The 12,556-nt window shown below is 40.5% G+C and overlaps 1 protein-coding gene across 1 annotated transcript; it reads left to right on the plus strand.

The window, feature by feature from the left end:
* Positions 1-2,574: 2,574 nt before the first annotated feature.
* On the plus strand, positions 2,575-6,039 carry LOC103770028 (non-specific lipid-transfer protein-like; the record flags this gene model as incomplete). Its single annotated transcript, XM_008937275.1, has 4 exons — positions 2,575-2,668; positions 3,251-3,380; positions 4,493-4,572; positions 5,688-6,039. Coding segments are annotated over 4 exons (400 nt in total), but the record flags the coding sequence as incomplete, so codon positions are not given.
* Between the last annotated feature and the right edge of the window lie 6,517 nt (positions 6,040-12,556).

Genomic DNA, 12,556 nt, shown 5'->3' on the forward strand with positions numbered 1-12,556 from the left:
AAGGCGCCTCCTGGGCTGCGCTGGCGCCGCAACTCCCACCCGGGGCTCGGGGGCGGCGTAAGCTCGGCCCTCTTGCCGTCCGCTGCGCTCCCGCGTTCTTCTGCCCCAAAATACAGGGGTGCTGAGAGTTAGCGCTTGCGTCTGCGCGAGGAAGTTGCTCCGAACACGAAAACTTGCTCGGCGATTGGAACTCTTAGATAGCTACAGCACTGCAGGTGAACGCAGGGATTATAGCTGACAGGATGCCTCGTTCCCGCTAAACAGCGTGCACTGCGAGTTAGTTATTGAAGAGATCAGACTGCCCAGATAAAATGGCTCACCAGTTTTCCTATAACGAAAAGTCTTAATGTTTGGGGGGGAAAAAGCCAACAACAACCACCCAAAAAAACCAATCCCAAACAGTCAAACAACAACAAAAACCCCAGCCACAAACCCAAACCCTTCCAAGAGCAAAACAGGCCACACTGAAATCAATTAACTGAAACTAAGGCCTTACCAGAAAAAGCAAGACATCAGTGTGAATGGAGGTACCCACTGCTTTCATTGCTGAAACTCTTACTAGCTTGGTTTCATAAAGAATGGCTTTCTGCTGTATGTGTTACCTGTGGTGTTCTAAGTGCTCGTTAGAATTCGGGCATGTTACTGGTCCAGTCCTGGCTAAGGAATTTGTACTTGAAATTGTAACATACTCAAGAGCAAGGGGAGAGCACAGCAATGAACCTGTCTTGCAACTTGCTGCAGTTCTATGGCAACTTAGGGTGGACACAACTGAGACAAAATACTTAATTTTTGTAGAGCTACCAGAATTTCAGGAGAGGTGTTTTTAATATGCAGTTCCCTTTCTGTTTTCACTTTCAATTTTGCTTAGAAAGACTGAGCTACTGTTTGTGGCTATTACAGCTTTGGTTTTAAAGCTCAATGCCAACGCTCTACATTTGCTCTAAAAACCTATAAACAGTAAAGTTTGCCATGTACTGGACTTCCAGAAAGAAATATTCCCCTCCCCACTCATATTTCTCCTGTCTGTTTTAGCTAGGCCTGTACATTTCCTGGGAAGTCTGTGGAAGAGGTAGTGGAAAAAGCAGTTAACTTTGAAGGGCTGCAGTAGTAACTTTCTGTAGTACAGTGTTAGAAGCAACAATGCTGTTAACCTCTGCAGCCTGTAAGAGGTTAGACCACCTGAGAAAGTAGATGTGACAAAGGAAAAGTCATATTTCCTCGTGGATTCTCTTCAGACATACTCACAAAACCTGGCAGTGGATGTTGGAACACATTTTTAATTCGGAAGGGAAGAGACTGTTACAGGGAATATAGTATTTTCCATTGCTTTGAGCTTTGTCTTTAAAAATACTGTAATTTAAAAAATACAGTCATTTTCTGGACCATCTGTTGCTATTTGTAGACAGTCAGCCTTGAGGTACTGCTAGAAGTGGTGCCTCCCTGTCAGGAAAAGCTTTGCAGGTATAGGTATATTTCTGAAGAAATTAAGTCTAATTCACTAAAGCTCACCTCACCTTCATTGGTATAGAGAATTTAGAAAATTCTTTCTGAGATACATCTCAGAAATCTTGGCAATGTTCTCTTCACCTGGCATTAGAGAAGGTGCAACCCCCCTGGTTCTCCCAAAGGCTGTGTGAGGCAGAGAGCTGGCCCGGGGAGCTGCACCAGCGTGTTTCAGACTTTGGAACTGAACGGTGCAGCTGGTCTGTTCAGACACCACTTATGCAATTGAGTGATGTTGTGTAATTAAGACTAAGGTGCTGGTAGTTTTTTTCATGCCATTTTTCTAAGCAACACACATAGACTTAATCATTGAGTTCAGGTCTAGCCTGTAATTAGCAGCTTTAGTAGTAGCTGCCAAGAATGTGTATCAAGGTAAATGACAGCAGGACTTGATGCATTTTGGGTGGTAGTTTCACATCCTGGGTTTGTTAGCAAATCTGATGTTTCTTCTTCAGCTGACAGTCCCTGCTATTGCTACTCCAGCATACAACTGTAGGGTGGTGTGAGTATCACACAAATAAGTTCCAGCAACGTCTCTGGAGCAGTTCTGCCACTTGAACAATACCAAACCCCACCACGGTTTTGAACTCTGCTGCCAGAGTTATTATCTGCTGATAGTAATAATAATAATTGTAAACTTGTTTTCCCACTGCTTGAATTTCCGTTTCTTTGGACATCTCCATAGCTCTGGGTGCCCCTGCAGAAAGGAGGAGTTAGGGGCTTTGTTTAGCCAGAAAAGAAGGTGGTGTTTCTCTGGGGTGGTGCATGTGCTGCACACTCCTCACATGTGTGGCAATAGTGCTTGTTGATTGATCTTAAGGAGATTAATGATTTACTTCCATTATAAAGTTAGTGTCCCATCCATACGTGCAGAATCATCTAGATACTTGAAGTCATTCTAATTCAAGCTGTCAAGCCCATCAGACCCTCAATTTCATACCATGTAGTTGCTCTGTACTGCCAAAGCATTTCAGTGTGTCTGTTCTCACTACTTTTAGGCCTATTTATGAGAATTTGAAGATGCTGGACGTGTGATTAAAGATCTGTAACTGAATGGGTTTTTCATTTCAGCACTGACCGCATTGAGGCTGTGCCGCTCAGCACAGCTGTTGATGGATTTAAGTCACATCTGGTCTTCAAAGAGATTGAAAAGAGGCTCCAAGAGGTATTTGCCTACTTTACCTACAGCAGGATTTTAATTTGACAGAACATGTGTGAAACCTCATCGGAGTGTAGCAGCATCAATCACTTCCTCAGTACTGCTCATTGAAACAAATGTTACTGCTTTGAGTTGTGCTGTGCCAGGAATCTTGCTGTGCTCTACCATGGTTTTGAATGTTTTTTATTTAAGGCAGTTTGTACCTTCATATAGGTATTTTGGCAAAGTCAAGTTTAGATTGTATGTGAGGAGCTTGATAACTAACACAAGAAACTTGAAATTTGTGTTTGGTGTTTGTTGCTTGCTTTGTAAGTGTGATAAGAGGAAATCACATTTTGTCAGACTTACATCAAGACAAGATTCTTAGGACTAGTAATTTTTCTTAGCTGATAGATTTTCACAGATAATCATAGCTTGTGATTTTTATTATTTTTAATGGTTGTTTAAATGAAGCCTAGCAGGGGGAAATAGGTATTTTGATGTTAGTAGAAAGGGCAAAGGTTTTTACATTACTTTCTGTTTAATTCATATTATTTTAACATTATTTTGAAGTAAGTGAATAATTTGCACATTGCATGATCATTACAGGAAGGAGAGCAATTTGTCAAGAAAATTGGTGGAGTCTTTGCCTTCAAAATAAAAGATGGTCCAGATGGGAAAGAAGCGACTTGGGTAGTAGATGTGAAAAATGGTAAAGGCTCTGTGGCACTTAATTCAGGTCAGTGCTGGTTTATTATGTCATTGCAGAAAACACATAAAAGTAACAAAAAGAATGTGAATTCATGTTCTGTATAAGCTACAGTGACCTTGAGCAAGGTACTGTAGAGCTACCTTAATTTTAAACTTTTCTTACTAGTGACACTTAATCCATATGGTGTTTTCCACCAAGAGTTAAACACCTTCTACTCTGAACTCTGTCTACATAATTGCAGGTTTTCTTAGAGGCTCCAGACAGATCTGTCATATGACTTTTACAGGGATCAGAATTTTAAAAAATGAAAAATTCAAATCTGTGTGGTTTTGTTGTTATCTCCTCTTAAAATTTGGGCCAGAAATGTAATTTGTAGTTGTTGCTTCACTTGGTTTGTTGGAGATATTAGTAGGTGGCATAATGGTCAGTGAGAGTGAAACGTGACAGAGAATTTGATTTGGAATTCATTGGTCCAAGTTACTACAAAAAAAGAACACCACTTTTCTATTGTATGGACAACACCTTATCAAAGACTTGATAATAAGATGAGTGTAGGAAAAGATTTGTGCAGTTTTTAGCCTTTTGGTATATACATCAGTATTTCTGTTAGAGCTTATTACAGTATTTTTTCAGCATATTTATAGTAGAAGATCCTAAAAACTTCTGGATTTGCATTAATTCAAATGGGTGCTTTTAGAGTGCACATGTTGTTCCCATTGAAGGAGAGGGCAGGAAATGCCTGAAATTTCAGTGACAAATATCTTCAGAGAGTGTCACAGGGGAAAACACATTTATTCTGAGTTGATCTTAATACTAGCAAATTTAAGCTTGGTAGAACTTAAGATGATTGTTAAATAACATTCTCTCTGATTACAAGTAGATTATTATATCTTTCTGAGCAGTGAAATTTGTAGCACATTTCAGAAAGGTCCATCTGTCTCCAGCTTTGGGATGTTGTGTGCTACAAGGTGGCACTGTTGCCTTTTGGCTGCTGATATTTTTATAATAGCTCTTATTTGTATGTGCTTCAGGTACTATTTAGCTGACCTGTAGCGTTAACAGAGTCTTCATGGACTTACAGCTTCTGTTACTGTTTCACCTCTCAGTTTGAATCCTCATAGTCAACTCTTGTCTTACAGATCAGAAGGCAGATTGTACAATTACAATGGCTGATGCTGATCTGTTGGCTCTCATGACTGGCAAAATGAATCCTCAGACAGTAAGTACAGCAAAAGTAGGATTATAAGAGGACTGTTTGCTTGTTTTAAATGTGTTTAAATTGAAATAATTTAAGTCAGTCCCCTCCTCCAAAACGGCCACAGCTGATCTGAAAAATGACAGTTCTTGGTTTTCTCTGGACGCAGTGGCTAAAGTAAGAAAACCCAAGAAAGACAGTGGCTACTCTTCAAAATGAGTATGTAGTATCTCAAACATCCTGTAGATAATCCAGAGGGGCAGATAGTAATGCTTGGTTTGCAGAGAAGAGGGGGAAACCCGTGTTTGCAGTGTGACTTGAGAAAGGAGGAGTGCTGGCCCTCTGCAGGGCTTTACACTCATAGCTGGCATTGGTGTGAGAAGTTGCAGTTCCATACTTTTAAATTCAGAGTGTTCTGGGTAACATTTGTTTAAGGTTTTGGTCTGATAATCATGGGGTAAATAGGAATTTTCACAAACTAAAGTGTGTCTAGGAGAAGTTTGAAGGTAAAAATCATTACAGAGATATTGTAATGTTCTTGTAGGAAATTCAGAAGCAATTGCAGTTTTACATCTACAATTTGGATGTTTGAGTGCATGCAGTTGATCTTTTTATAAGGTCCAGAGAGATAAAAAACTCCCAACAAATCTGTTGTGTATCTGCTTCACAAACTAGATTTGTAAAATTGAAAACCAGTAAAGGCTTGGGGGGGGATTTGAGTAAGAGATCAGTTGTGGCATCTACTGTTGTGTCATCTACTGTACACTATTGCTTTATTGTCTTCAGCTGAAATAATGAACTCGTATTCTCTGAACTCTCATCACCAAAACATAGGGTGTTCTGCCCTGATTTGCATACAGGTCCATCATTAACAATAATCCAAGAAACAAGAATGCCAAGTTTATTCTCTATAAGTATCACAAATACAATAAACATACAACTTGGTGAGTTTACTCTTCCACCTTCTAGTGTCAGCAAATGTATTTGCTGATGAGTGTGAGGTGTCTGCTAGAATTGTTGGAATTATAAAACTACAGGCCAGGACCTGCACACACATAATATAGCCCCCAACTTTTTGGAGGGGTGCATTTGAGGTAATAAGTTGTATTGCTTTTCATATAATCTTTCCTTCTTTCTAGGCATTCTTTCAAGGCAAATTGAAGATTTCTGGCAACATGGGCATGGCAATGAAACTTCAGAATCTACAACTTCAGCCAGGCAAAGCTAAACTTTGAGCTCATTAGAGTGAACAGTAGTTGATATTCTTGACAAAAAAAGTAGAATGAAACTAGGCATTATCAAAAATATGGTGCAGGCTGGGTTTGATTGGACCTCTCTCACCTAAATTATGAGGTTAGAGACCTTAATTCTCTTCATAATTTCCATCAGTTTCTCTAAGGCAAACATTTTTAGGCTAAGCTTGAGGCACTAACTTACAGATGGTATATGGTGGGTATTTGTGACAATTTTTGTTCTAATCAACATGGAAAAAAAATTATAAAACTTAAAGCTGAATAAGGTTGCTTACTGTTGTTCAGGTTAGCTGGGAAGAGAATGAGGAAGGCTGTAAACACTTTGACCTATCAGTTAAATGAGTTGCATTTTTTTTTAAAGCAGTAATAGCAGGTCATAGAAATGCTTTCAGATTTCCATTCTAACAGGTGTGCTGCTGCTTAAATTAAAATGATCTTATGAAGGGGATCTGTAACAACATGGTTTTTTAAAATAGGCTTTATGAATTTGCTATAAAATACTTTTCTTATTACTACTTTGGAACTAAAAAATAAAATATACGGAATAAGGTAGGAACTAGAACGTTGCTTTGAGAATCACAGGATTTGATAATATTTCATCTTGAAAAAAGATTAGATTCACCAGGAGAGCAGAGAGGGGAGTATAAGCAACATTTTACCTGTTTTCTCTTGAGAAAATCTGGTGTTAATCATTATGAAATCCTTATCAGTGATGTAAAAAGCTTTAACTTCTCTTTTGGGAAAATGCATTATGGTTGGAAATTTAATAGAAAATTAAATGTACTTTTCCTGTTCTTCTGTGTGTCTCTTCCTCAGATTTGTAAATGTGGGTTTCATGTTAATACACAGAATTGACTACTTTATTCTGGTTGTCATGAAGGGTGCCTTCAGTCATCCATTTGTTTTGTTCTCAGGCATTCTCAGTAGGTACTTCATAAACTACATCTCAGTCCAGTGTCCATCTCACTCCCTTACATATGTGGGCCATTATTGAGGAATCTACATAAACTTTGGCTTCCCTGGTTTAACAAAAATCACAGTGAGTTAGTGAAAGGCTGTCATTCTGCTTAGCTCCTGTGAGCAGCTAACAGACTGCCGAGCTGTAAGAATGGCTGTACTGAATCAGAGCAAAAATTTGTTTTAGGCCACTGTGTTTTCTACCCATTGATACCTTGGAAGGAATATTGAGATGGCCCAAACATTTCTTTATCCAGAATACTATCCTAGCTGCCAGTGTTTTTTTTCTTTTATTTTTTTTCTTCCCCCTCACCTCCCCCCAGCTCACAAATTTGAGCCAGAAGCGATATGTCTGTATCTCAAGTTCTCCGTGGATAGTCGTGCATGAGTTTGTCCAGTCCCTTTTTGAGCCCTTGACAGTGTCTTTAGGATGGGCCAGGAATTTGTGTAGCTTACCTACACATCATGTGGAATTTCCTTTTTTTTTATTTTCTTATACCATTTTACTTTATTTTATACCTCTTAGATGTCTGGTTTTGTTGTTCTTTTTTTACGGGAAGAAACAGTGAACAGCTTCAAAGCACTCCTGATGTTTAGAGTCTTGCCCTATCACCTTCAGGCTTCACAGCTTAAAGAAGAGGATACTCTACCTGACTGTCCCCTGGAGGGACCCGTGTAACCTTTTGGCCAGCCCTGTATCCTTCCCCTATGCTGCATTCCAATCATCGTGCTAAAACGCTTTCAAGACACAAGAACATTTACTGCTTTTGTTTTTCTTTTCCCCAGCTGCTTTTCTGACCACTACTAGTTTTGAGCTGGGGGCTCATTTCTTTCATATTAACTCAGTGCTTTTTTTTCTGCACTGTGAAGCTGAAATGTTTTTCTGTATGCATCACTTTATGTGTACTGAGTTTCAGCTGGTTTACTGTCTAAGCGCTGGGTGTTCAGACCTGCCTGCAGCTCTTGTGTTCAGCCATGGTCTTCGATATCTGGATGAACCAACTTATCATCCTACCATTCATCGTCCTGTCCAAGGCACTAGTTTGGTGTTACATAGGACAGGTACAGCCTTACTCCACTGTAAACTTCTTAAAATGCAATCTCTTTGTATGAATACAATTTCTTCCTCTCTACCTGTTTGACTCACCTGAAGGACCATAGTAGATAAGAGTCATGTCTCAAACAAAAGTAGTCTTAGCTTTCTACAAAATAACTTTTGCTAATGTATCCACTGGTTTTTCCTAAATTCTTGCCATTTGTCCTCTGGGTTAAAGTAAAGGGGAACTGCAGGACTGTAGCACTGATTTTGTGCTGAAGATAATTTGTTCCTCTGCACAGAGTTGCAGATACACCCTTTCACTAGCAAGCTTTGTCCCCCTTTTGAGTCACTGATACCAGCAGAACAGCTTAGAGTAGATGCCTGTTACGCAAGCTGAGAATATGCCTTTTCCAAGAATTTGAGCACAGGCACAACATTTTTGGTTAGAGTATGTTCTAAGAAGCAAATGACTTCTGAAGTGTAAACAAGCAAACACAGATCACAGGAGTCCATGCTAATAGAAGCTTAATAAAAGTTTAAGTAAGATATTCCCACCTGCAGATTTGAGATCATTTTTTAAGGGGGGGATGGTGGTGAAGTTGCACAGAAATAATAAAAAAAACAGTTAAAAAATAACTTCATAGTTTGTTTACTACCAAGAGAGAGAACATCGAAGTCTGAGCTGCTTGTCTTCAGAGGAATCTAGGTTTGTACAGGCACAGGACTTCAGGTTTGGGCACTTATAGATACAATGTCAGTGTAACAGAAAAAATCCCAGATTAAATGTAGATGTTTAGTTCACTTACTGGCTGTAGCTAGAGGGAGTAATGCAGAGGTTAGCACAGCCTGCTTGCTCTCCTGGGAAGTAAGAGAACGAGGCATTTTCTATCTCCTTCTGCAGTATATAAGAAAATAGAGCAAAGGACAAAGTTGTGTATTTATCTCATCTACTAGGTAATAGCTTACTTAGACATCTGTCTTGTGTTACTTCTTCACTTTCAGCAACTTTTTTTGTGTCAGGAATTGCTGAATATTTTTAAAATATGATATAATACTTAGAACTTTGTCTGGGAGTGAGGGGTGAGGTTTTTTGATAGAGGTATCAAGAGGTGGCCAGTCACTGCATATAACAAAGTTTAATTTTTGTTTCAAAGGCTTTGTGTAGAGAAAAAAAAAATCCTAATCTGCTAGGCAGAGGGTTTAGTGTTCTCAGACTTGCTGTTCACTCACTTTGGACATTAAAATGCTTGGGAGGGTTGTTCTTCCTTCTTGGACTCTGGTGAATACCCTTTGCAGCTACTGGGTTTTATTTGTGCCAGTTGTGATAAATGTGTTAGTCATTTGGCAGCCAGGGATGCTCTCAGGTTGGCAGGTGTATCCCACCTTTATTTCCTTTCATAAAATTAATATAATTTCTTTATTATGAAAATTTGTATCTGAAACAAAGCACACTTCATTGCTGTATGGGAAGGGGCTGGATTTGTCAGAGTTGGAGCCAGTGAGCAGAGTGAGGCCTGACTCAGCAGATCTGGCTTGCAGGAATTTGAGTGAATGCTTTGGTTTTGGAGCATGAATTTTATTTTTAAACTTTACTTGAGTTTTATGTTTCAGTCCTGCTGCTTTGCCTGGTCAGAAACGGGTACAATGCACATCACACTTACACACTTTGTACCAGGTGTGTTTTCAGAAGTGTTGGCTGCTTGTCTTCAAATTTGATTCATTAGAAGAAAACCTGAAGGCCAGAACATGGATCCTCTTCTTAAGAAAATAAGCTACTGTGTGAAATCTCCATCCCTATGTTGATCAGGATAACAAACAGGAATTTTTAAATTAAATTCCAAATTTGGGATATTAGTAAGGTAGCTATTAACGAGCTGAGGGCACATCCACGGGCAGATGAGGCAGTGTAGGGGAAGGCAGCTCTGTGTGGTATGGGACTGACCTCACCGCTTGAGTAACTTGGTGGGGTGTGTGACACAGGGTGCCCAGTACAGGTGTTGATAACCACGGGTGTTAGAAGGGGGATGGAAAATCTGGCAGGTGGCTTGTTGTGGTTTCATTTGTGCAAATCAGGTCCTCCTAATGCAGTGTCATCAGGGATCCCTTTGGTGAGCAGCACAGAGATTGGTTTGCTCAGGGAGGACACTGTGAATGGCTGAGCAGGGTTTGTGGCAGCTGGGTTAAGGAGCTATTCTCTGGGGCAATAGATCAGTTCAGGAGGCAGGAGGACGGGACAGATGGACTTCACTACATCTTCCCTCTTGCAGCAGGAGAAATTTCAAATCCTCAGGAGGCTGGATTTGTCCATTGCCCATATGTCCAACTCATCTGAGGTCACTTGAGACCGTTACCCCCTTGGAACAGGAAATCCATTGCTTCCTGTTCTGCAGAGCACTGAGCTGGATGGCAGCTCTCCTCAAACAGAAAGGAGCAAGGCTGCAATTAGCCTGGTGGATAAAAGGCAGGAAAAAGTCTCTTGACTATGAAAAATCAGCACTTGAGGAAGCAAACCACATGTGGAGAACAAATGCTGGAAAAAAAAAATCCAACTGTTTGGAACAAATTCCTTTATTACTTAAATAAACAGCAGTGTAATTTGTTGGAGTGACAGTGTGAGCTCCAACTCCCTTGGTCTGTAGGAAGAACTCATTTCAGACTTAAAAGCAGATGCCTTTACATGGCCCTGGGTGGGTTCTCTGGGAAATGTTAGTTATATACCGTGGTACAGGAACAGAAATATCCTAATTATGCTGCAGCAGGCTAAAAGGAACATGGATAGTATAAAAAAAGTACAAAATATGTTGTGTCTGTATCCCATATTTCAGGTAGATCAAAAGCAGTCATGGATTTATTTTTTTTTTTAAACAGTACATGTCCTTTGGGAGAACAGACATCTTCAAGTTCATTTGGACCAGGACACAGATGCCAATAGGCTCATGGCCAGGCTCTGTTATGCATTCTTGGGTTTGAAAAATACTTCCCTTCCTGCTTTGAAGACAAAAACCCCTTTTACTCCTTGTGTTTTAATTATTCATTTTTTGAAGCAAATGGCAGCAAGTTACTTAAAAGAATTTTAATGGGCTTTTTTCTCTCCTTTCAAATAAAGGCACAGTGTCAGCACATAGCAGTGGACACTTCAGGCATGCCAGTATTTCTGTAGAGTCTTACTTAGATAAATAAAGGTGAAAGTAAAGAACATTTTATTACTTTTAAAGATACAAATAAAACTTAAGTCTCCTGAATGCCTCATGTCTCATTCCACACTGATCACAAGTGAGCTGGTACCTCTAGAATCACTGTTCTGTCATAGCTGCCAGTTGCTCAGGGAAGTGCTCTAGAAGTTGTTTGCCCAGTGACCTGTTTCTCTGCCATCTGTGTGATCTGGAAAAGTGATTGAACCAAAGTTTAAACTCAGTCTTCAGCTTCATCTTTTAAACCTGAAAATGTTTCTTCATTTAGGCTGCAACGACCACTCACAGCCATCGACAGAGAACATGCAGGAGTACAAAGGCTCAGGTTTGACTGGAAATGTTCCCTGCAACTGATTCTGTGTTTGAGTCTTGCAGTGGAAGTTTTTCCTCTGAAAGCCCTGGAGAGCTGTAGTGAACAGAAACAGTGATTGCCCAGGTCCATGTCACATGGATGTTGGCTTACTGCTGGGTCAGAGCTCCAGCTCCAGTTTTCCTGAGAATTTTTGGTTTCTGATGATGGAAATGCAGCACTGGGCCTGGAGGTAGGAGATTGCAAATTTGGGATACATTGATGTAAGAGGGTAAGATGCAGAGGCAGTGAAAACTTGGACCAACAGCCCATGTAGGTAATTTGTAGTATAGTGTCAGGGTGGAAGTGTTGCCTTTGCACATGGGGTATCTGGTTTCTAGCACTGCCTCTGTCCTGTCCGATAATCCTGGGCTGCAGTCCATGGAGGTGACACTCCTGTGCCTCTGTTTCCCCACTAAAGAAGGCTTAGTGCCCCACTTATTGTAATGTCCTGTAGTACCTCGAGGTGCTACATGACATCTAAAATTATATAACAAAAACACAGATAAAAATGCACTTTGGGGGAAGGGTGAGTCCTGCTCTCCTCCCCTTCCTCGTGGACTGCTCTGGCATCAGCAGTGAGACAGGTAATCACCCTACTCTTCCTTCTCTCTGTTTGCAGACCAGGGTAAGATGAGGGGGATCCCCCTCAACATAAGCACACTTGTTTTCTCCTCCCTGAAAACACTGTGTAAACTTTGCTGTATGGACTCAGGGTTCTGTATTACAGAAGGGGTTGCAGGGAGATGCATCCTGGATCTCTGAATCACTAAGAAAGCAGCCAGCTTTGTTTGGGTTTTATTTTTTTTTTTTAGTAAAAAACCACTTCCCACACTAACTTTTGAAGCTCACACGTGGCACAGAGGGGGATCAGCTCCAGCTGATAGGAGCCTGGAAGAAGAGAGGGAGGAAATAATTGCTTTAGACTTCAGTTCAGCTGGAGTTGAAAGGCTCGGTGTCCCTTTTTTGGAACTCAGCAAGAAGTTCGTGTTCTTGGTGAGGACAGATCCTGTGCTGACTTTGTGGAGGTACTGTATGGAGCTCTGCGAGGCATACACAAAACAGGTGGCTTCATAGTTAAAGTAGTAGCTTTGCTGTCAGTGACAAAAAGCTGTGTTGCTTGCTTGGAAGTATTGCTGCACTTGGAGCATGCTGTGTTATAAACAGCACATTCCTCTCTTTTTTCACCAAGAGGGGAGAAATAAGAAATGTGAAGCTT

The sequence above is a fragment of the Merops nubicus genome, unplaced genomic scaffold (genome assembly GCF_000691845.1).
Source record: "Merops nubicus isolate BGI_N331 unplaced genomic scaffold, ASM69184v1 scaffold49533, whole genome shotgun sequence".
NCBI classification, from domain to species: Eukaryota; Metazoa; Chordata; class Aves; order Coraciiformes; family Meropidae; genus Merops; species Merops nubicus.